Below are 22,971 nucleotides of genomic sequence, written 5' to 3' on the forward strand. Positions count from 1 at the left end.
ACTATTTTACAAAGTGGTGAAAGAAAACCCTTTTATTATTAATTATATATATAAGATCCCTTAATCTTATTTATGTAATAATAAAAAAGTTTTAATAATTAAGCATTTTAAAGTAAAAGCACTAATTATATAGAATAAAATTAATTACATTATTTTGTCTGAATTCATAAAAATATTATATATCACTAAATTTATACAGTAAAGACTACAAAGTAATGACCCAGCTTTTTTTTAAAAAAAAAAGTTATGATTCATAAAGTAAAATATTTAGATTCAAAATACAGTGGAGCTGAAGTAGGAAGTGGCATAACATAGTATAAGTACATTGAAGCCTGTACTTGAGTAACCAAAGTTAATTAGGTTCTACCATTGGGCCCAGTCATGCTCTCAGCTAAGGATAGGTGTTGGGCATTGACAGTTAAACCCCTGGCAGTTTAAAAACTGTTTTACTATGTCTGTCTGGTAAGAAAATCACACATGAGTAGAATGGAGGTCATTTTTTAGGGTAGATTCAAGATTCCTTATTTGTCACATGCATAGCCATACAATACAACACACTGTGAAATGTGTCCTGAACTGCTCATTGACTGTGCAAAACATTATGAACAAGAAGTAAATTTAAATTAAAAATGGGAAATTTTAAATTAAAACCTGAAAATGTACATGTGCAAATGGAATGTTAAAGTGCTTTATGTCATATTAGCACAGCAATGTATTGACAGAGCAGTGCAAGTAGAATAAACAAAATGACCAAAGTAATTTAACAGTAGTGAAGCAGTAGTACTCTTCCTGTTCATTCCTGGTCCTCCTCACACATCCTGTGGGGATGATGCCCCTCTATGGCCTTGTCCAGATCTCCTCTTGTAATAACTCCCTCATCGTACCTATCTCTGCCACCAATAGTGACAAGAACACTAGCAGTGGCAAAAATAGAGAAAAATAAGTCAGGGGGGAGAACAGAGAACAATGGGCTGTGGCCATCACCTGCAAAAATCTTCCTTTTTGGGCGCTTAGTTTGTTGTTGTCTCTCCAGTGCACCTATTGTCACTTTCCTTTGGATCATAACAGGTGAAATGGCTCATAGCTTCATAGCTAGACAGACTGATAAGCCTTGAGTTGACCAGATTTTTTGTTATACCCTGATGGTAAAGTGTTAGTTTGCATCATATTAAAGCTTACCAAGCCATCTCGGGTATGTCTCCCAAGAATCTTTCTTTATACAAGTGTTATTTATCTTCTGAATGTGCAAAAAAAAAACCCTCAAAGAAACATGGAAGCACTTCCCTCCATTATTTACATCTATTTTGGCCTCTGACCCAAGGCTGTAGTAAAGCATCTTTTAACATAATCACAGTTTTTAAAGAATTTTAAAGAATTAAATAATATAGAATGAGGCTTCAGCATGATCAGAGTAAAAATACACATTTAGATAATGCGAATTATTAGATTAAAAAATCTTCATAGCTTTTTATTGAGATTGATTGAGATATTTAAAAAAAGAAAAAATAGAACTGAGAAAAGTCAGAGAAGAAAAATAGATTGACATGTGTGAGAAGATGACTTCAGGAGTTTTTATTTATCTTTGTGTGAAGAGAGACTCACAGAAGATAATGGATTACTTGGATTGCAGTTTGTTTTTAATCGTTGATCTTAAGCTCCCTGGGCAGCAACGCTCCTCCAATCTGCTCATTTCAGACTTCAGTTAATTTAATGATTATGTGGTGAAAGTTTCTCAACAAACTTCAACTTATTCTGGTCCGGTGTAGTTTTGGACTGGAATTCATTCTCATTTGTTATTTAAAGAAAACGAGAATGTTTTCTGAATTACTTTGAATATATTAACTTGATCATTTTTTAATAAATCCTCATTTAGTAGTCTGATGATACCTACTCACCAACACTGCAGTAATATCAAGCCCCTCATAAACAAAGAAACAAACGTGTGTTTACTTGTTTACTCAAACGAGTAAACAACCTCCAAGTGAATGATCACCAGAAGGAACTCATTGTTTCTCTTGAAACTAGTTTAACGTCATGCAATGCTCATTTTGTTATTTTAGCCTTTCCTGATTCCACTTCCTCCGTCTTTTCAGCAGCAAGCATGGGCATGAAGCATCGGGAAGATTAAAAAAAAAAAAAAAAAAAACCCAACCCCCATCCCCATTATAATCTTGATAGTCAGCAGGTGTTAAAGTGGGTGGAGGAACAATCAGATCTGGTGTAGCATAAATGGTAAATGGACAGATTCTTATATAGCGCTTTTCTACTCTCCTGGAGTACTCAAAGCGCTGTGTACAACATGCCACATTCACACCCATTCTCCCAAGCACTGACTGTAAACTGAGTGCTTTTCTAACAACATTCACACTCCGATGGATGCATCAGAGAGCAACTTGGGATTAGTATCTTGCCCAAGGATACTTGGCATGCAGACTGGAGGAGCCAGGGATCGAACCACCAAACTTCCGATCAGATCAGTAGGTGATCTGCTCTACCTCCTGAGCTACAGCCACCCCCAAGACTTATTTTTAAAATAATCATTTAAAAATAAGTCACATGCTGTGATCAGATGATTGCCCACTACTGCTCTTTGTGGATATCCACAGAAGATTATACATGAGCCATTGAGTTCTTTCTAACTCCTTAAAATCTTTATTTCTGAACTAGAAAGGAAGGTGGTATTAAAAAAAAGGAAGCTAAACGGCATAATCGGTATCATTGTCACTATAACTTGCTGACTGCTACACCATTAGCCAAGAATAAATTTATTACTTTGTCCTAAATCAGACAACTCCTGCATAAAAAAAGAAAGAAAGAAAAAAGACAATTGCAAACATCACAAAAAAGGAGCATGAAATGTGTAAAAAAAACAAACAAACAAACAAACAAACAAAACAGTTATCAGATTTACTGAAACAGGGATGAGTGAATGCCTTTAGCAGTTATGCTAACAGAACGGGGCCCTGAGTATATTACTACAAACTCAGAGTACAGCACATACTTAAAATGCCACCAACCAGGTGGTGATGCCATAATGTAAGACGGATGCTGTAGTAGCAGGTAGATTGTCACACGAACACTTTCCGTCTCTGTCAAAGAAGTGTAACATCAAATGGACCCCTAATGATACTTTTCATTTGCCTCAGGAGTCAGATGTCAGAGATATGAGTGGCGTCACTCCCAAGTTGAGCGTGTTCCAGTGGTAACCTCAGAAAAGCAAGGCAAAGCAGGGAAAACTGTAGTCAGGTAGAGCCATTCATGCAATACAGCACACAGCTTGTTTTTTTGCACCTAAAAACACCACCACTTATCTAAAAATGACTTGACCTCTTCTTGAATTTAGTTTGGTTGTTTGTTTTTTCTTTTGAAGCTCACAGAGAGAAAAACTCAGTACCAGGCTATTAGTACAGACTACCAGTTTTTTCAGTGAGATCCTGTTGGTGGTTTTTGTTATTATTTATGGTTCCTTGTTGTAAATTCTGAATCTCTTTGTTGTGTATTAAATGTTTTTTCCCTTTCCTGTTAGTTCCTCATGGGGCTTTCCCTATTTTTCCTTCCTTTATTATTTTCCCCTCCTTTATAGTGTGTGACTGAGGTCACCTGTACACCATTAAACTTCAGTTTCGTGTGTGATTACTCTGTATCTCTATTCTGTTGGCGTTTGTCCTGTGTTTGCTGGTTTCACCTGGTTTAATTTCACTGTTTGGACTTCTGTTATTAGCCTCATTGTACTTTGGGCTGTTTGAAAAATTACTTTTTTATCTTCTTTAACTGTCCTCAGTCTCCTGTGACATCATCACTTACATCTCCAAAATCTCACAGCCATCAGTCACACAGTCACAGACTGTCCATCAGTCACACATCAATGCATAGCCACATATATTTATGAGGTATCTCTGTGTATTTAGCCCTATATGCTTTTATTGCTACTTGAGGCAATTTGTTTTCGGCCACTCAGCACAAGAAAATTGTTCCTGTGTCAATCAGAACATATCCTATAACCAGCCAACAGCATATTTCTGTAACACCATCTGTGTGACTGGCACCACAGATAAACCTTATCACACGTAATCACACATATCCCGTGTGAACCAGCCTGTTATTTCACTCCTGCTGCAACACTGGTGAAGCTATTGACTCTGTATTATCCATCTGTGATGGGGACAGAAAAAAAAGTTCTCATGATATCACAGCTTGGAATTTAAAAACATTGAATCATCAGTGAGACCTTTTTTTCTTTTTTTTGTTTTGCTTTTGTAAATGGCTTTATAGATGCGGTATCTTCATTATTCATGATTATTTTCAAGTGGTATCACAAGCTAAGTTAATGCCAAATTCTATACACAACAAATAACAACTGAAAACATTTTAAGGTTTTCTTTTCAGCAGTTGGGATCAAAAGACTAAAAGCCACGGTCTGAAATCTCTATGAAATCGAGTTTTGCAAAAAAATTTTGCGGGTCACACTGCAAAAACAGCTATACTTGAAACAAGCCAAATATTCTTAAATCTGACAAATTTTTCTTGTTTTGAGCAAAAAAATCTGCCAATGGGGTAAGCAAAAGTTGCTTGACTAGAATTCTTAAAACTAGCAAATTAATCTAACTGCCATATGCCTTTTAACTAGACAAAATTGTCTAAAATGTATGCTTATTTGAAGAAAATGTGACTTATTATAAGTAAAAGACACTTTGATATTTAGAAAATCTGCACCTAAAATGAGTATTATGCTTTCTTGAACAAGCTGTTTTCAAGAATTATTTGCTTACTTTAAGATTCTACACCGTAATTTAGATTTTTCACATTAAAAAAAACACCTTACTATAGGACAAATTTTCTTAAAACTGAATTGTTTCTTTCTTGATTGAGCTAACTATAAGAATTATGTTTCGACTCTGAGAACAATAATCAGCAAAAATTCCTGAGAATAAGACACCATCTCTTCAAAAAGCTACTAAAAATAAGGGAATTCATCTTAAATTAAGACAGCAAAAGCACTCTTAGATTTTGCGCTTTTATTGACACAGCAATGGGTCAGTAACTCACTGAGGTCTGTTCCAGGAGAATCATGCCTAAAATTATACATTTCAGCAGGGTACTGTGTAACATGGCCAATATAAGAAGTGCATATTCCAGATACTCTTAAAATGAATAATAACAGTATAACACACTCATGGCTGGTATCAAAAATAAATTTTGCTGAAGCTTAAAACAATCACTATTTCAAATCCTATATTACATAACATTTTAGAAGAACAAGTTTAACGACCACACAAACAAACATGTGTTTTACATTTGAACAACTTTTCTATAGAAAAAAAAAACAACCTCACTGACTAACACTGAGTCTGATAAACAAGGCAGATGGAGTCTGTCATCTGGGAGACTCACTCAATGAATGACTTCCACTCACCAAGCGCCTTCTTGTAAGAGGGGGTTGAATCTCGGTCATGGATGGAGTCTTTGAGTATTTCAGTTTGCAAGACAGACAGCAGCGTGGAAATGCACTATGGATATGTGAGGTGGAGGGCATAGTAATATGCCATCAGATAGAGCAGTCCCTCATTAAGATCCTTCCGGTCAAAAGTGCTCACCGGTGTGGTTCCAACAGCTATCATGCAGTTGCCTTCAGAGACAAGCAGAACTGGACAAGCCAGGGGTCGCTGACGCAGGTAGCCTTCAGGGTCTTCTGAAGTCTACATGACAGAAAAAAAGAGTATTAGAACAAGACTGTAAGAAACACAATTTTTGAGTTGCATTACAGTTTAAAATAGATCAACTTTTTTTGTAGGTTTTATTAACATCAACATGTTATGGGGATCTGAACTTTAAGAATATTTGACTGACTCCACAGTAAAATATATAAAATGAAAACATGAGTAACTGCAAAATTCAACAATATATACACATAGAATATTGCAGCCTTACCTTTAGGACATGGAAAAAAGCCTCACTACAGATGCCCAGCTTCTTAGGTGGTACTGTGCTGGAAGGGAAAAGCATGGGAAGGGCTCTGAACACAGCTGCTGCATGTTCCACTGGTTTGAAAAAAGAAAAATAAGACAGGGCAACACCATTAAACATTGCAAATAATGTAATCTGCAAAGCATAAATGTAGACAAATCAAGATACTGTAGCATTACCTCCATCCAAAGTTTTTGGATGGAGGTAAGTGCTGGGTTCCTCTCTGAAGAAGTCACCATCTCCAGTAGTTGTTAGCGTTTTTTCAGCAGCAGTCTTGTTCTAAAATACAGTGTACATAGGGCTAATTTCACATAAAATTGCACACGAACTTTAGGTCTCTAAATATGAAAGATAGTACAACAAAATATCAGTAAAGTGTTGAACAATAAAAAATATGTATATTTAATAAATGGGTAGGCCACTTGATTTAAATCAAAACTAAAGAAGATTCTACTGTCTATCTGTTAAGTGAGTATTGGTGGAATTATTTGAAACTGCATAAAACAAGCTGGTGTGTTCTCAGTTTTGTCACACAGCGATAGGACAGAACTTACTTCTTCACATTTGTGCACTGCAAGCCATAGAGCCCGACGCCTGAGGCAATGTTCAGGACCAGGAAACAGATCTTTGATGTCATCTCGTGAAAGTGATGAGAGCAGGTCTTCTCCAACATTTGCTTCTGCAAAAGGAGTTTCCAATTATCACTACATTGCATTATCCTCATGTGCAAGCCAGCTGACAGCTTTGCTTGGGTAACAGACAGGATACATAGGAAACATAATTTAATATTTACCATTTAAAACCATGACTCTATTCCATTATTCTCCCTCCTCACTGCTCCACAGGTTCTAAATTACCTTCCTCCTATTGACTGGTAAAAGTAATATATTTGTGATACATCAATTAAATGCATGTATACATATAAATGTATTTTTTTTTTTTGCTTCCTGGGCTAAAGTATATAATGAAATAACTTCACTAATAGAAATTTGAAACTCCCACAATTTCTGTAAAACTGGCATTAACTTATGGCACTTTGCACACTTGTTGAATAAATTCACAGACACTGAAACTAATAACTGGACATGAATTCTTTCATAACTTTCTGCACTAGCATATTTAAAAATGCTAATGCAACTAAGCTAACCGCACAGCTAAGCTAAGCTAACAACCGGGTATAGCCTGCCATGCTAGCGACTTAACATGCAACATACCAGAACACAAAACATAGAAAAAACAAAACAGTCACATACCTTTCAGGTTGGCAATTGTTATTTCGTCCAGTTTTTCCATAGCGTGCCTTAATTTCTTCACACTGTACCAACTGTATCGCATCTACACCCAGACCCCAAAATCCTGCAATCCAACCGCTTAGGCACGGAGCTAGAGGCGGGAAGGTGGGCTGTACCAACTCAGGAGTATGGGGTTGTGTACGGAAATGGTTTAGTTCGCTCTTTTATACCTATAAAATGATATATATTTAAATATTTGACTATTTAGTTAGATTATGTTCTGTAAATACTGACGTGTGGGTGCTGTTACTTACTACAGCTGTTATAAGGCACTGAATTAGGATAGCCATTCCTACCCCATAATGGAATAATCCTGGTTATCTTGACTTTATGGGAAAAGTAGTTCACAGACCAGTAAAACAAAATGATTTGGCGCTGTGTTATCTACATCGTTTTTGTGGGTCTGACCCTCAAATCCCTACTGAGTCATATTAATTCTGCACATAGCCATAGTCCAGATTTCCGTGAAGATTGTGGCATAGATGGATGTGTCAAAGAATATCGTGTTTACAGCTAATTTTGGTATCACATTCTTCGAACACACTCCGACCACCTTGCCAATGGACGATGCAGCTGATCGATTAGGACACAAAAATCTGTAAGGTGAGACTGACTATATACTTTAATATCTTTGAAAATAATCATATAAAATATTCATGTTAGATGTCTACTTGTTTTTACAGCTTAACAGTAGATATGTTAATGCTTATTCCTTATAATCCACAACAATGCTATCTATTTATAAAGAACATTCTGATAGTGTTTAATTTCTTCTACTAGAGAAAACAACATTTTGTATTTTTTTAAACTTTTGTTTTAAATAAACCAATTGTCATGGTCCGCAGTCTCCTTGGTTGTTTGTGTTTATTAATATTCATTGTGTCAGTTAGTTTCCTAGTTATTTGTTAATTATTTCCAGTGTTTAGGTGTTCTCTGTACCTCCCTTGTCTTCAGTGTATTGTCCCTGGTTCGATATTCGTGTTTATTCCTGTTTTACTTTGATAGTCCCTGCCTTGCATCGGTGTATTCTCCTCCTGGTCTCTTCTCATCTGATTAGTGTCAGCTGTGTTTCGTGCCTGTCTGCCAATTCCTCGTTTCCTTTTGTGTGTGTATATTTAGTGTGTTCTTTGTCGGATCGTCTGTATTCTCTCCTGTGTTATCATCTGTGTTCCCTCCCTGATGTTTTCATGTCTTATGTTCCTTGTTCAAGGTTGTAAGGTTTTTGCAACATTTTCCATGTTTCCTGTGTTCTTTAGTTTAGCTTTCCCATTTTAGGTTTTTGAGGATTTTTCAAGGCTTTTAAACTACAGTTAAGCTGCCAAATAGCAATGAGCATTAAATGAATATCCATTTATTAAACTCAGCTTGAAAACATGCATATTTTAGAGTAAATTATAAAATGCAGTATATTTCTGACATTAAAATTTTTTAGAAATTATCAGTGTACCTTGTATTTAATTTCCTTATCCGCAACTAGTCAATTAATCAACCAATCTCAATTGCAGTTCTAGGAGGGAACCCTCATCAGCAGTGAACAGAAATCTGAGTAACATGTGGGCATACAGGACTGATTCAGTGGTGGAAAGCCAGCCAACAATGATATGATATGAGATTCCATTCCATATTACAGTTTCACACACAAAGATATGACATGTGCGGTCATGAAATATTACCTGGGTGATGTAATTGGACTACACGTGAGCTCAACATATGTTTTATAAAAGGTACACTGCTTTACATGCATGAACTGTATTTTCAGGTTATTGTTTTGGACAGTTTTGTGACAATTTTTAAAATGAAGTTGTTGTTTTCCTATAAATTCTGACAGTTGAATGCGATTTTAGCATTGCCATAGTATAGATATACTGATGCTGATCTATTATTCTGTTTGACATGGCCTAAAGTGAATGAGTTGTGCTGTTTCTGTTTTTCAAATGGGCCTGTATTTCATGTTTACCATGTGCTTTTAGTTCCTGCCTTTGTTCATATACTGCATATTGTGTCAAACTTGACAGCAATTATATTAAACTTTAGTGTCAATAAATACATTTCTTAAACTGAGCAGCTGTTTAAATGCCCTTACTCTTGAAATGAGAAAAATAATCTTATTTTTATTCTGGAAATTCAACCAAACCATTGTCATGCCTTGTAACTGGTAAATAAAGCTCAAGATGAGCTGAAATATCCTTTTAAGGAAAAGTTAGACATATTTTCCTAGAATAAGCTTTATTTTCTTGTCCAAAACTTGCTTGTTAAGAATATATTTTCTTTTTAGGCAAAAAATAAGAAAAAATGTCCATAAACAAGGTTTTTTTTACTTTCTTGAAAATTGTTTTTTGCAGTGCAGCTGACCTATGCTGCTCTTGATTTTGTGTTTTACTACTCTTCCTGCATTTACCCATCTACATTCTGCAACATATAAGCCCATATTACAGTCATTATAGCTGCTTTCCAACCAGTCAACCAGTATAAAGGTGGAATTTAGTAAGTGTTACCAAAGAACCGCCCAAATCTGAATTCAAACTGAAATCTCCTCCCAGAAGTCCTATTGTATAGCAGCCATAATGAATATCTTACCTTAAAGCTATCTGAAATAACTTTAATTATGGCTAATGGGACATAACAACTGCATGTACACCATGCTCAGTGAAATCTGATATTTAAAAAATCCACTAAAAGTCCCCTATAAGCTCACAAAAAGGACGATATACCTCTAATACCATTGTGGCAACTGCAAAACTGTCCCGTAAATTTCAGCTTAGAATTCTTTCTGTCGCATGTCTCTCCGATAAGCAGTGAAAACTGAGACCACACTTTGCCCTGTATTGTGCAACAGTCTATTACAGCACTGTACAACAACATTGAAAACTATCCATTTTATCCTGCACTTGTCATGCAGTACTTGGAATAACATGAAATCATTGTTTTTTAAAACTATTTCACTATAATGAAATAATCAGATGACTCAGGCAACACATAAACAGATTCAACATAAATAAGGACATTACATTACACTATTTGAAGAGTTTCAGTCAGGTTTCAGAGCTCATCACAGCACAGAAACAGCTTTAGTGAAGGTTACAAATGATCTTCTTATGGCCTCTGACAGTGGACTCATCTCTGTGCTTGTCCTGCTAGACCTTAGTGCAGCGTTTGATACTGTTGACCATAATGTTCTATTAGAGCGATTAGAACATGTTGTAGGTATTACAGGTACTGCACTGCAGTGGTTTGTATCATATCTATCTAATAGACTCCAATTTGTTCATGTAAATGGAGAGTCCTCTTCACATGCTAAGGTCAACTATGGAGTTCCACAGGGTTCAGTGCCAGGACCAATTCTGTTTACATTATACATGCTTCCCTTAGGCCAGGGGTGTCAAACTCAAATACACAGTGGGCCAAAATTCAAAACTGGAACAATGTTGCGGGCTAACATTAATATTTATTGAAAAAAAAATCTTCCTTCAGATATAAGAATCAATCTTTTCTTATTGACTCAAACAAGTTTTGCTGAAAAACTGAATATGGAACAAGCAAGGCTTAATACTAAACGATATATATATATAGATATTAGCTGTATAATACCAGTAGGCCAGCTGTAATAGTAATTTGGTATGGCTTCGCGGGCCAAATGTAATTACACTGCGGGCCAAATGTGGCCCCGGGGCCAGAGTTTGACACCTATGCCTTAGGCAGTATCATCAGAAGACATAGCATACATTTTCACTTCTATGCAGATGACACCCAGCTCTTTCTATCCATGAAGCCAGATAACACACACCAATTAGTTAAACTGCAGGAATGTCTTAAAGACATAAAGACCTGGATGGCCGCTAACTTTCTGCTTCTTAATTCAGATAAAACTGAGGTTATTGTACTCGGCCCTGAAAATCTTAGAAATATGGTATCTAACCAGATTCTTACTCTGGATGGCATTACCTTGGCCTCCAGTAACGCTGTGAGGAACCTTGGAGTCATTTTTTACCAAGACATATCCTTCAACGCACATATAAAACAAATATGTAAGACTGCTTTCTTCCACTTGCGCAACATCTCTAAAGTTAGAAATATCCTGTCTCAGAGTGACGCTGAAAAACTAGTTCATGTATTTATTACTTCCAGGCTGGACTACTGTAATTCATTATTATCAGGAAGTCATAAAAACTCCCTGAAAAGCCTTCAGTTAATCCAAAATGCTGCAGCAAGAGTACTGACAGGGACTAGAAAGAGAGAGCAGATTTCTCCTGTATTGGCTTCCCTTCATTGGCTTCCTGTTAAATCCAGAATTAAATTCAAAATCCTGCTCCTCACATACAAGGTCTTAAATAATCAGGACCCATCTTATCTTAATGACCTTGTAGTACCATATCACCCTATTAGAGCACTTCGCTCTCGCACTGCAGGCCTACTTGTTGTTCCTAGAGTATTTAAAAGTAGAATGGGAGGGAGAGCCTTCAGTTTTCAGGCCCCTCTTCTGTGGAACCAGCTTCCAGTTTGGATTCGGGAGACAGACACTATCTCTACTTTTAAGATTAGGCTTAAAACTTTCCTTTTTGCTAAAGCTGTCACGGCTGGCGGAGTGCCGTGTGGAGTGGAGGAAAAGGAGGACCCAAAATGCAGCAAACTGATGACACGAGTGACGTTTATTTACAGGGTGGTAGTGGCAAAAACAGGCAATGAAGCATGAGTAATCACAAACGGAAACCTAAACTGGGAGAAACTAAGTGACAAACCTGAGACCATACAAAAGGGGTGCGGGGCAGAGAGACGCAGAGACAGGAACACCATAGAACGCAGACGAGCCGACAACGAACACAGACCGACACCCACTATATATACACACACACACAAGGTAATCGGGTAATCGCACACAGGAGGGAAGAACAGCTGATCTGAATACACATGATGACTGGAGGACACAAGCTGAACACAATGACAACAGACACAGACTTTCAGAACAAAACAGGAAATCTAGAACCCGAACCGGACACAAGGAGGGAGGACACAGAATAACTAGAACAGAGGGAAATAATCACAAAACACAAAACGCTGGGTCAACGACCCAGGACCATGACAAAAGCATATAGTTAGGGCTGGATCAGGTGACCCTGAATCCTCCCTTAGTTATGCTGCAATAGACGTAGGCTGCCGGGGGATTCCCATGATGCATTGAGTTTTTCCATTCCAGTCACCTTTCTCACTCACTATGTGTTAATAGACCTCTCTGCATTGAATTGTACCTGTTATTAATCTCTCTTCCACAGCATGTCTTTATCCTGTTTTCCTTCTCTTACCCCAACCGGTCGCACCCCTCCCTGAGCCTGATTCTGCTGGAGGTTTCTTCCTGGAGTTTTTCCTTCCCACTGTCGCGAAACTGCTTGCTCATAGGGGGTCATATGATTGTTGGGTTTTTCTCTGTATCTATTATTGTAGGATCTACTGTACAATATAAAGCACCTTGAGGCAACTGTTGTTGTAATTTGGCGGTATATAAATAAAACTGAATTGAATTGAATTACATGGAAGCTGCTTTAAATTTCCAGTCTATCAAGTTTCAGTCACATCTACCCTCTCTGAGAATCAATTTTATTTGTTGCGCAGACAATGCAGCCAGTTTGACTTTAGCTAGCAAACACATTGAACCAGAAGAGAAACGGTTTGCTATCAACTAGTTACTCTGTTTATGCTAGCTACTCTTTTGTAGTGTGACTGCTACTTGATATTCATCTGCACACATAAAAAAATCTCAAAAGGATCTGCAGTGTGTGCAGACATGGGGATTGCTTAACTCCATGCATGGTATTGGCTGTAAGGACCACCAGGCTGGAACATATAAAAAAATGAATTTGCTTGATTTTTACATATTTGAAGTATTTATTAGCTGCAGTTGCTGGAACGCCTTACGGGACCATTCCATCCCACTTTAATTCCTGTAAATAGCGATTATGAGACATGCCAGCGGGTAAGAGTTAACTTCAGTAGCTATCTCTGCAACACAATACATAGACATCTTGTCAAAACTGTAACAGACTGTTGGCAATTTCTGCTTAATGTTGATAATCATATGCTTAAATTCTTACATATAGCTCCTTTAAGTCACTTGCTCCATGAACATCTTCTTTCCCTTAAAATAAAAATGAGTACAAACATTTTTCAATGAACACTTGTTTTCAACACTAAAAACAAAACAAGCAAACAAACAAAAAAGCCAGGCAGAGCTAAGTAGAAATTCTGAGTTCATCTTAAAAAATTTAAGTTAGAAACTGAAATTTCAACTGAATATATTGAAATTCCAAGCCACACAGTAAATCAAAATGTTGAGATACCCAAATCACAGTTCTGAAATATAAGGTTTTCAAGACACTGACCAGAAATTTTGACTTATGGACCACAAAAGATTTATCTCCAGTGGCAGAAACAAGCATCCATACTTACATACTTCCACCTAAGCTTAGGACAAGTAATTATTGCAATTATTTTGGAAAACAACAAACATGCACGTTTGTATAAAATTTGCAGACTCTATAAAAACATTTAATCTATACCTTTACTTAATATTTAAGACTCTGTAAGCTGAAGACATCTCTGAGCCTTTGACCCTGGAGCAGCATACACTCTTAGAAAGGATGTGTTAAAAAATGACACAAAAAATGTGTTGTTACACTATTAACACATTTTGTGTAAATTTTAACATAACATGTGTAAGAAAATGTGTAAACATTGAAAAAATGTGTAAAACGCTTAACACACTTGATGTGTTGCACAGTTTAACACATTTTGTGTGTTATTTTCAGAATCTAACAACAGGACCTAAAATTAGCAGCTCAGTAATTTGATACTAGCCCTGTGTTTAGTGAAATAAATTGTAGATTAACAATGTATTATAACTATATTAACTGAATAAATAAAATGTTTAGTTATTGTTTGTTTTCCTTAATCCTTTCCTCATTACTTTCAACAAATAAAACATTTTATAATGTAATGTGGACCAAGGTATGGTGTACTAAAATTCTGAAAGAGGATTAATTTTTTATTTCTCAATATGTATGGCATACCAATTAATGGCCATGGCTATACTATAAGCATAAGTATCCACAAAGAACAGGCTTAATTTTGACCGTAACATGTGAATACAATTGAAGCAAAAGTAGAAAATGAAATGAGTAAGAACACACATGCTTAAAATTGAAACAAATTCTGCCCAGCAACATGACATACCGGCGGCGGGAAGGGGGCGCTATCTTTCGCGCCAATGAGACAAAGGAGACAAAGATGGAGGTTACGTCGCCTAGTATGTTGTCAGACCTTACAGTAAGTATCATTTACCAGTTTATCTTAATGTACTGAAAATATGCCGGGTTTCTGGAAGAATGTGAATTTATATAAAATATAGGAGTTTAGAGTTTAAGTTAATTACTGCTTAACTATACCTAGCTAACCTTAATGTAACAGTCTTGCTAACATATCCTACTCTTAATTTTATTATTAGTTCTTGGATTTCGTGCCATACTCCATTAGAGTTAATGTGTTTTGGTAGTATTTTTATGTATTACTTTATTCATGTATTTATCTATTTACTTTATTTATGTATTAGAGTATTCAGAAATTGCTCTTAGAACCAGTGTGGTAGTTGGCTAGCGGCTCCGACAGGCATTATGTTGTCTATGAGCAACGCCAGAGTCAGCACCTAACCGTAGCAGTGTTGAGTAAAATGACAATATTGTCGTTAGCTCTGAATATAGCAAATGTAGTTATCACCGCGACCATTCGTTTACTAGCAGAGAATAGGAATAAAGACTGAGTAACTTTAACATGAAATATACCTCATATTGACAGAGATAATTATTTTTTCAAGCAGTTAAAGCAGTTTTTGCATCTAGTATAATTAACTAAAGTATGTGCACATTCTTTTTTAAGGCTTATTGCTGGAAACATGCTCTGATATAGTTTCTTTTTTATGCAGAACTTCTGAGGAAGTAATAGTCAGTGTTATTTAAAAAACCAAACAACAGCAACTTGACCATGCAAATTATCTTACTTATTTAGCCATGTGTTTCATTTTTTCAGCACACATATGACAACTTAGAATCTGTCAAAGTCCTTGTAACCACTTTTATAGATGAGAAAGAAATTTGTAAAAAAAAAAAAAAATTCTTATTGTCAGCAGTGCCACAGACATCAGACATCACTATTAGTCAGGATCAGATTTATTCACCAAGTAGCAACTAGAAGATAAAATCAATTTATTTATTATTCAGAATTTCTTTTAGTCATTGCGTTATAATCACGTAGTTAAGAAACCGCCTTCTTCTGCTGCAGCTTTTTGAGTAAACTCGTGCTTTTATGCTCTGTGGAAATTTGCTGTCATGACTTTGAAGATTATTGCAGAGAGGTAAAGTGTCTGGTGTTGCCTTTACACAGTCTACCATTACCACAGAAGAACAAAGTCAACCCCTGAAGTCACTCAGGAAAGCCCCACAGATTCTTAAGGAGTATGAAACCTGTCGGTGCCATCGAGGAGGCTCCTTGTGAAGACTTGCATTGGGGATTTGGTGGAGAGGTGTGGTTAGTAAGTATCGCACTTTACTGTACTTTGTTAAAATTTTGCAATGAATGTTTTCCTTTAAAAATGTTGAAGTGCACAGAAGTAAAAAAGTTTACCTTTGTTTTCCAGTTACCCTCTTAGTGCAGAGAAGCTAACTGTAGCAAAAAGCATCCTCACCACTTTTCCACCCTTAAGTGGCAGGACAGGGGGAAGGATTTGTAAGTAAATTTAGCATTTTAGTAATTTAAATTCCACTACATACTGAAAATTGCACTTGTTCCCACTTACTGTGTATCGTTTAACCTTTATCTAATTATTTATTAGAGCTTTTTTTCTCAGTTAAAATTGCTCAGCTGTTACCCATATACCTCTGTCCTTTCTTCCTCAGGAGCATTATTATGATCCAGTCTCTCATTGTGGATTCCTAGAGACTAAACTGCGCAACCTTAGACGGAATCTCGACCAGGGGCAGAGACATTATAAGAAGCGAAAAGTGACAGATGACTGTGGTGAAGACAAGAAGCTCAGGCGAGAGGATGGGAATACCAGCAGCACAGATGAGTGGGTCACCCAAGTTATTGCGGCCCTCAGCTGAGAACCTTCCAATTATCATGTCAGGCATGGAGGAAACATACACCAGTCTCAGAGCCTGGAATATTCGGAGAGTACCCACGGTTTTTGGACATGCCAAGTCTGGTAAGTTGCTTGGTTCTCTGGTAATGGTTTATGTACTCCTTCTCCACTCAGTTGTGTTTTGCATACAAAGTATGTAACAGGAGTCGATACATTTGGAGGTATGTTTATGAGCTCCTAGTGAATATTTTGAAAGTTTTATAACTTCAGAGTTTGATCATTACTCCCTGCGCACTGATTACAATGAGCATCACTTTTCACATGGTCCAAAATCTTAGTCGTACCACCAAATGACTATCTAATAGTAGGGACATCAAATGACAATGCAGAAAGTGCTGCTCGTGGAAGTGAAAACCCTACAAAAAAATCACCTAAATCTGTATGAAACTCTGCTTTCAGCAGCACTATTTTCAACAAAAAAGCTCTACAGGACAAACCGCAGATAGACAACATAAGAAACTGTCTGCTAGAAAGTTGAACATCAGCTAAAAAGTCCTAATTTTTTCTCAGGGTCTGATGGGACCCAAATCATAGCTAAAATTAAGGAATAATGGACTTGTATTCAAATACCACTCCAAGTAAATTGTTGTTTCACTGTGTAGGTAAGCTTGATGTGGAATGGGTAACAGAAATGTGATACTGTAAAGTTTGATTTTAGCCATACAGCTACCAAATGGACAGAATGTACTTTTGATTTAATGTATTTAATGCTTCATTTTAAACTTAAACACTTCTTTTATTTCCGTAGGCTGGACTTGGAGTTTGGCAATTTTACAGGAGGAAAGGTGGATCTCTTTTTGCGAAAATGGGAAGCCAGTATCATTCCGAAGCTCAAATCAGTAGCTGCCCTGGAAACAAGAACCCCCCCGCCATGTGTTAACACACCTACTCCCACCAGTTGGTGCCAGTCGTTGCAGCCTTTTTTGCACTGGTATGTATTCAGTAAAGTTCTCACGGTATTTACCTGAGGAAAGCATTTGTCTACACCTCACTGAATACTATCTTTATCTTCCCCCATCTCCAAGCCTGGAACAAGTATTGCATCGCTTTGCAGTGATCCTGAAGCATCATCCACAACACACCAACCCCAGCTGATATGCATCGGTGATCTAAAGAGGGCAACCAGGCAGTACATCATTGTTGCTAAGAATGACAGAGTAACCATTTCTCTGAATGATGGCCTGACGTGTGCTGTGGATAAGCTTTTCAAACTGTACTGGGTATGTAACTTGTCCTATCCAGCACCACTTGGCTCCGTCTTCACCTTCTTTGATTTTGTCTATGACCTGCCGCTGTCCACCCAAAGGAAAACCAAAGTACTGGAGCTGATTGCACAGATTAAAGTATGCAAGTAAAATGTTCACCTGTCCAAAATGTAGAGAGTCTCTGTTCACAGAGGTGAGAAACCTCATTTGGCATCTTTGTCAAATACACTGCTTATCAGGACTGACCATTTTTATGCCTATGCAGTGGAAAGGTCAGACAATATGAACTGATTGGCTGAAATTTTTGATTTTTGTATTTAAACTAGGGGTGGGTTTTTATAATCGATTCATCGATTAAAATCGATTCTGGCTTGGATAACGTAAAATCGATTCATTAAAATCCTGAATCGATTTTTTAATATAAATTTATTTTGTCCGAAATGCCAGAATCTCTGGTGACATCTCACAAAATTTCAAGAACCACCAAACAGTAAATGAGAGCAGGTACAGGGATTCTGCACATAGACTTAAACACACAGCGCAACCCGCGGATCAGAATCAGTTAGATGTCGCCTTTCTCACAGTCGGGGCTGAAAGCCGACAGCTCGCTGATCCGGGTCCGCGCTTTGTGTTCACGCCCTTTATGCGCTGATTCTAAAGCTGTTAGTTTGATCTCTCTCCAAACAATATTGACCGAACCAGCAGCAAAAGAAGATCCAAACGCTTCACATAAACATCGTCATGAATTCACTCTTTTACTGTTTTGCTTCCATTGCGATGCGCAGCTCTCTCTCTCTCCCTCTCTCCCTCCCTCCCCCCCCCCCCCCCCCCCCCCCCCCCCTCTCTCTCTCGAACAGTTTCCCTTTCTTCATTATTCGCTTGCTTGTTACGCACAAGTCTACTGTTGTTTACAGCGCTGTCGGCCGCTGTTTTTTTCCCTTTTACATTCTTCCGAAAAGAAAACCTCATTTCTGCTGTTCAATACTGAACAAATTTAAACTTTTTAATATTATTCAAAATGCAAAATGCTTAGCCGTGTGTCTAATAAAACCGCTGTAACGTCAGAGGCAATGTTCATTAATTAATGGTTTTCTTTCGTTTTTGATGTACTGCAGAATATTTTTATAAAATCCCAGGCCAGGAAAACCTTCATGTTTTTCTGTGTTTTATCCTCAGCTACTTTGACACAAAGGCATCTGCTGTGATGCTCACACCTTGGATAAAGTCTTGCGAGTGTCAGCTTCCTTTTTATAGATACAAAAATATGTAAATGTTCTGATCTGAATTATACTTCTGACTGTCAAAATTTCCCAGATTTAAATTGAATCGAATCGAATTAAATCGAATCGTGGATCGAATCGATTTGGGACCTTGTGAATCGGAATTGAATCGATTCTAGAAATCAGTGACGATACCCAGCCCTAATTTAAACCCAAGGTACAAAATTGTATAACCTGGATGCTATATTCGCCAAAATGTATGTTTTTCTGTTTGCATGCAACTGCACATTTGTTAAATGTTGACAATTTGTTGAAGATGACAATTGTTACCTTTAAAAATTTTAATTCATGTATTGTCTGGATTATATCAGAACATTATATATATATATTGAAAAAATTGAAAAATTGAAAAAAGGGCAATCATATATATGATTGCCCTTTTTTCAATTTTTTTTGACATTTTAATGATCTAGAGAGATAGAAAGCTAGTCAGATATGAATTTTGTTTGATTTTGTAAAGTAAAAATTGTGATATAGCTTTGGCTAAAATTGAATTTAAAACATTTTAATTGAAAAGATTCTGACAGTTGTTGTTCATTCAGTTTGTAATGATTTATAATATGCCAAATAAAAAATGGAATTCAATAAGTGTATAATATATACCCATCTTCTTTCTCCTTTTTTAAAAAAAATTGAAATGTACACATTTTAACACATCTTTGTGTCAAAATAACACATCTTTGTGTTTACATTTTTTAACACAGAAGATGTGTTAAAGGAGCAGACACATTAATTGTGTTAAAACTGACACATCATGTGTTGTCCCTGATCTGATGCAGCACATGTGTTAAAATTTAACACATGATGTGTCAATTTTAACACATCCCTTCTAAGAGTGTAGAAGTGCTAAGATCACTGCCGCTAGATTTCGAGGCAGCAATACAAGGCTGGACAAAGCACCTTGGTGAAGATTACTAGACTGCACCAATCATCCATCATGCTCAGGCCTGTCCTTGGAATACATAATGTAATGATAATCTGATCCAGTATGTTAATGAAGGCAGTGGGGTGACTGCAGAGAAAACAGTCCACCTGCCCAGCAAAGCAAGAAGACCCGACTGCAGATCTGATGTCAGATTACAGTCCTTAGAGGCTTTAAAGCAAACACTAATATAGACTAAAATGGCAGAAAGTGACACTGTTTCAGTATATAAATTAGCTTACTAACTACATTATTTTGCAGGAACATATATTTTAAGATAGAGTCCCGCTGGCTTAATGCGCCATGGCTGTCATGCCAATTTAATTAGATGGAATGTCTGACACCAGAGTAGACATTTCTAAATGTACATGAACACATACACAAACAACGATGTTTTAGTGATGACATATCCTCATGCTCCATTTTATGTGAGCCGTTGTCCCCATTGACAAACATATCAAAGTTTTTCTATATAAAATGATGAGATAAATTCATGCCACAAAATTCTAAAGACTAAACAACGTATGGTACCTTGCAGTAGCTCTAAATGTTGAGAATGAAGTTGTCCATCTATAGTAGAAAGCATGAAGCCAACAAGTCCAACACCTTCTCATGATTCATTCATTTTCACCCATTTTCCTTGCCTTGATGCAAAGATTAAAGGTCATCTCTATTGTTCACAATATTATGACTGAAGCAGGTTGCCAGAACAACTGAACAGTAAATTATTATTGCAGTTTAATAAGGCTGGTGAACCTGCAGTCAGCTGAGACTGAAGAAGTCACTTGGATGAGTGATGAAGATTTTGAACAAATTCAACGTTTCAACGTAAACCTCTAGTTTAAAGATCCATATCATTATTATTTACCCAAGAAAATGACAAGACTAAAAATCTTCCTGTCAAGAGTGCCATTGCCAAGATCCCTACTTTGTAACTGTCTGTCCCGTCCTCGTCAGTTTCACCTCTTTTGAGTTATCATCTGTCTTTTCACCCTATACAATCCCATTTACTCTTGTTAGTTGCCATGCTGACTTGCCTTTCTCATCTGTCAAGCTTTCAAGACAGTGTGTTAGTTAGTAGTCTTTGCGATTTCTTTGTCTTTTCTTTTGTGTCAAATTACCTTTCTCTATTTTGTTAATTCACTCCTCATTTGTGATTTTTTTTGGAAGGGTTTCTGTATTTTGCTTTTGACTGACAGGATTAGAGAATTTCTCCAACGTTATAAACAGTGCATTTGCATAATAATTGAAATGAGCACCACTGACTAACAATGGCTATGATCATTAATCAGTGGCCATGAATACAATAACCTTCACAGAGAGCTGGGGAATGGCTACAATAGTGAAATATGTACTCTAAGGCCCCTTCCTCTGTTCAGAGATGATCACTCCCTCTTCACGTAAATGATAAAGGTTTAAACCAGCTTTCCTTTCTTTTCAGGATGTGTAAATTCCTCATCATTGTAAGAGTGACCACTGGATTATAGGTGTAAATAGGCTTCGGAGTCGCGGTCTGACGAGGTAGCTCTTCTGTGTTGTGCCATCTGCCTAACCAGAGGCTGACTGAATTTCAAGATGTGTAATTCACTGCAGTCCTCTTGGCATTTAACCACATACACCTGCAGTCAGCTGAGACTGACGAAGTCACCTGGATGGATGATATATCTTTTCCCCCCACTGAAAATGCTACGTCCACATGAACAGTATCAACTTGAGAAATGAAAATGTGGCAAGACAGTGATTTTGGAGTCTTTCTCTGCCTTCTGTGTCCTAAGTTTGCAATGTTTTTCCTATGAAACCATTACACTGTCCAAATTCAGCACAAAATATCATCAGCTATTAAGAATTCAAAAGGGGAAAAAAAGCAAATGAATGTCCATTTTCATTACCTATTGTAATAAAACTGTTTTTATGAATTCTATCAATATGATTTGTGTATGTGGACCCATAATAATTTTAAAACATTTCCCTGATTAAATATCCCCAGATTGGTTTGTAAGAGTGTCTATAAAACACTGCCTCACTGTCTGCTTACAGCTTCGCCCTCTAACACTCTGCTACATCACACAACACAAAATCTAGAACTTTTACCATATTTTATGACTTTTATCCCCTGCTCTCCTCTCGTTGAACTGTAACTATCCCAGTCCAGGGTGAACTATTAGATAGACCTTCTACTCAAGTAGAACTTTCAGGTATCTATACTTGAGTATTTCTTTTTCTGAAAATTTTGTACTTTTACTCCCTATATTTTTACACAAATATCTGCACTTTCTGTCTTAAATTTTCAATACTGGCTTGTTACCTTTGGTTCAGCTGTGTCAAATATTCCCAGGGACTAAAGTGGGGAGGAATGTGTACATGTGTCTGTAAGTTATGGCCAAGATACTTTGGCATTTAGCTAGCACTACAGAAGAGGGGTGAGGATAAATGAAGTGACATTTTTTAGCTGTCAGGTTATTTCAAATGCAATTTTATCAGCTAAACAAATATCAGCAAACACAAAAACTATTTGTGTACAGTTTGTCACGCAGTGTTTTGTTAGCTAAAGGTCCAGCTGCTGTATTTCCAGGAAGAGAAAAGAGTGTGAAAGATGTAAGAAAGACAGGACAGGAGAAGAAAAAGAGAAGATGCATTTAAAGGTAACGACTGCTCATTGACAAACTGCAGATTTATTTAATAAATTAATTAGATAAATTATGTGTTTTTATATTGTGAAACATCCTGCAAAACAAGTTAAGTATATCAACTAACTGTGTTATTCAAATGTTGTATGAAAATACTCTGCAGTTTCGTGCAGGATAAACAGGTTAGCTTGCAGTACTGTGGCGAAGGACTGTGTTGGCCTGGTGCACAGTGGATCTGGTGCTTATGGTCCGTGCTGGGTTGTGTCAAGTGTAATAAACTAATTAGCATTTAAGATGATGATGCTTAGATCAATTTACTGAGTTCCGCCTTTATACCAACTGTATACAGTCTACTCTAAAGACAGTATACAGTATATTATTAGAGTATGAAATGAAATTCAGCCAAGATAATTAATTGCATAAATCCACAAAGAGCAGTAGGTGGGAATCCCTTGAAAGTGATTTTTTTTTTCATACATCCAAATCAAACACCAGTCCAA

The 22,971-nt window shown here is 36.9% G+C and overlaps 1 protein-coding gene across 3 annotated transcripts; it reads right to left on the bottom strand.

Moving 5' to 3' along the window:
* Window positions 1-4,819: 4,819 nt before the first annotated feature.
* Window positions 4,820-9,594, bottom strand: LOC146571215 (uncharacterized). 3 transcript variants are annotated; one of them, XM_085280293.1, is made up of 5 exons: window positions 7,218-9,594; window positions 6,519-6,643; window positions 6,144-6,243; window positions 5,929-6,038; window positions 4,820-5,696 (listed from the first exon to the last, which is right to left on the bottom strand). In XM_085280293.1, the coding sequence occupies exons 1-5, from the start codon at window positions 7,297-7,299 to the stop codon at window positions 5,508-5,510; spliced, it is 606 nt and encodes a 201-aa protein (XP_085136419.1). In that variant the 5' UTR covers window positions 7,300-9,594; the 3' UTR covers window positions 4,820-5,507. The 3 variants fall into 3 exon arrangements, 1 of the variants encoding a protein (XP_085136419.1); XR_014893084.1 differs by lacking the exon at window positions 6,144-6,243 and adding an exon at window positions 6,758-6,835 and having other exon boundaries at window positions 5,669-5,696; XR_014893083.1 differs by lacking the exon at window positions 6,144-6,243 and having other exon boundaries at window positions 5,669-5,696.
* Between the last annotated feature and the right edge of the window lie 13,377 nt (window positions 9,595-22,971).

The sequence above is a fragment of the Mchenga conophoros genome, linkage group LG7, assembly GCF_057382185.1.
Source record: "Mchenga conophoros isolate Kocher_MC1m ecotype Shallow Benthic linkage group LG7, M_conophoros_male_GT1.1, whole genome shotgun sequence".
Classification (NCBI taxonomy): Eukaryota; Metazoa; Chordata; class Actinopteri; order Cichliformes; family Cichlidae; genus Mchenga; species Mchenga conophoros.

What these genes read in the sequence shown, in the direction of transcription:
- LOC146571215 (XM_085280293.1), bottom strand. Translation starts at nt 7,299, where the DNA reads ATGCGATACAGTTGGTACAGTGTGAAGAAATTAAGGCACGCTATGGAA. An exon ending in CAGTGCACAAATGTGAAGAA is followed by an intron (nt 6,244 to 6,518) that starts GTAAGTTCTGTC and finishes ACTGTATTTTAG; the next exon opens with AACAAGACTGCTGCTGAAAA. An exon ending in TCCAAAAACTTTGGATGGAG is followed by an intron (nt 6,039 to 6,143) that starts GTAATGCTACAG and finishes TTTTCAAACCAG; the next exon opens with TGGAACATGCAGCAGCTGTG.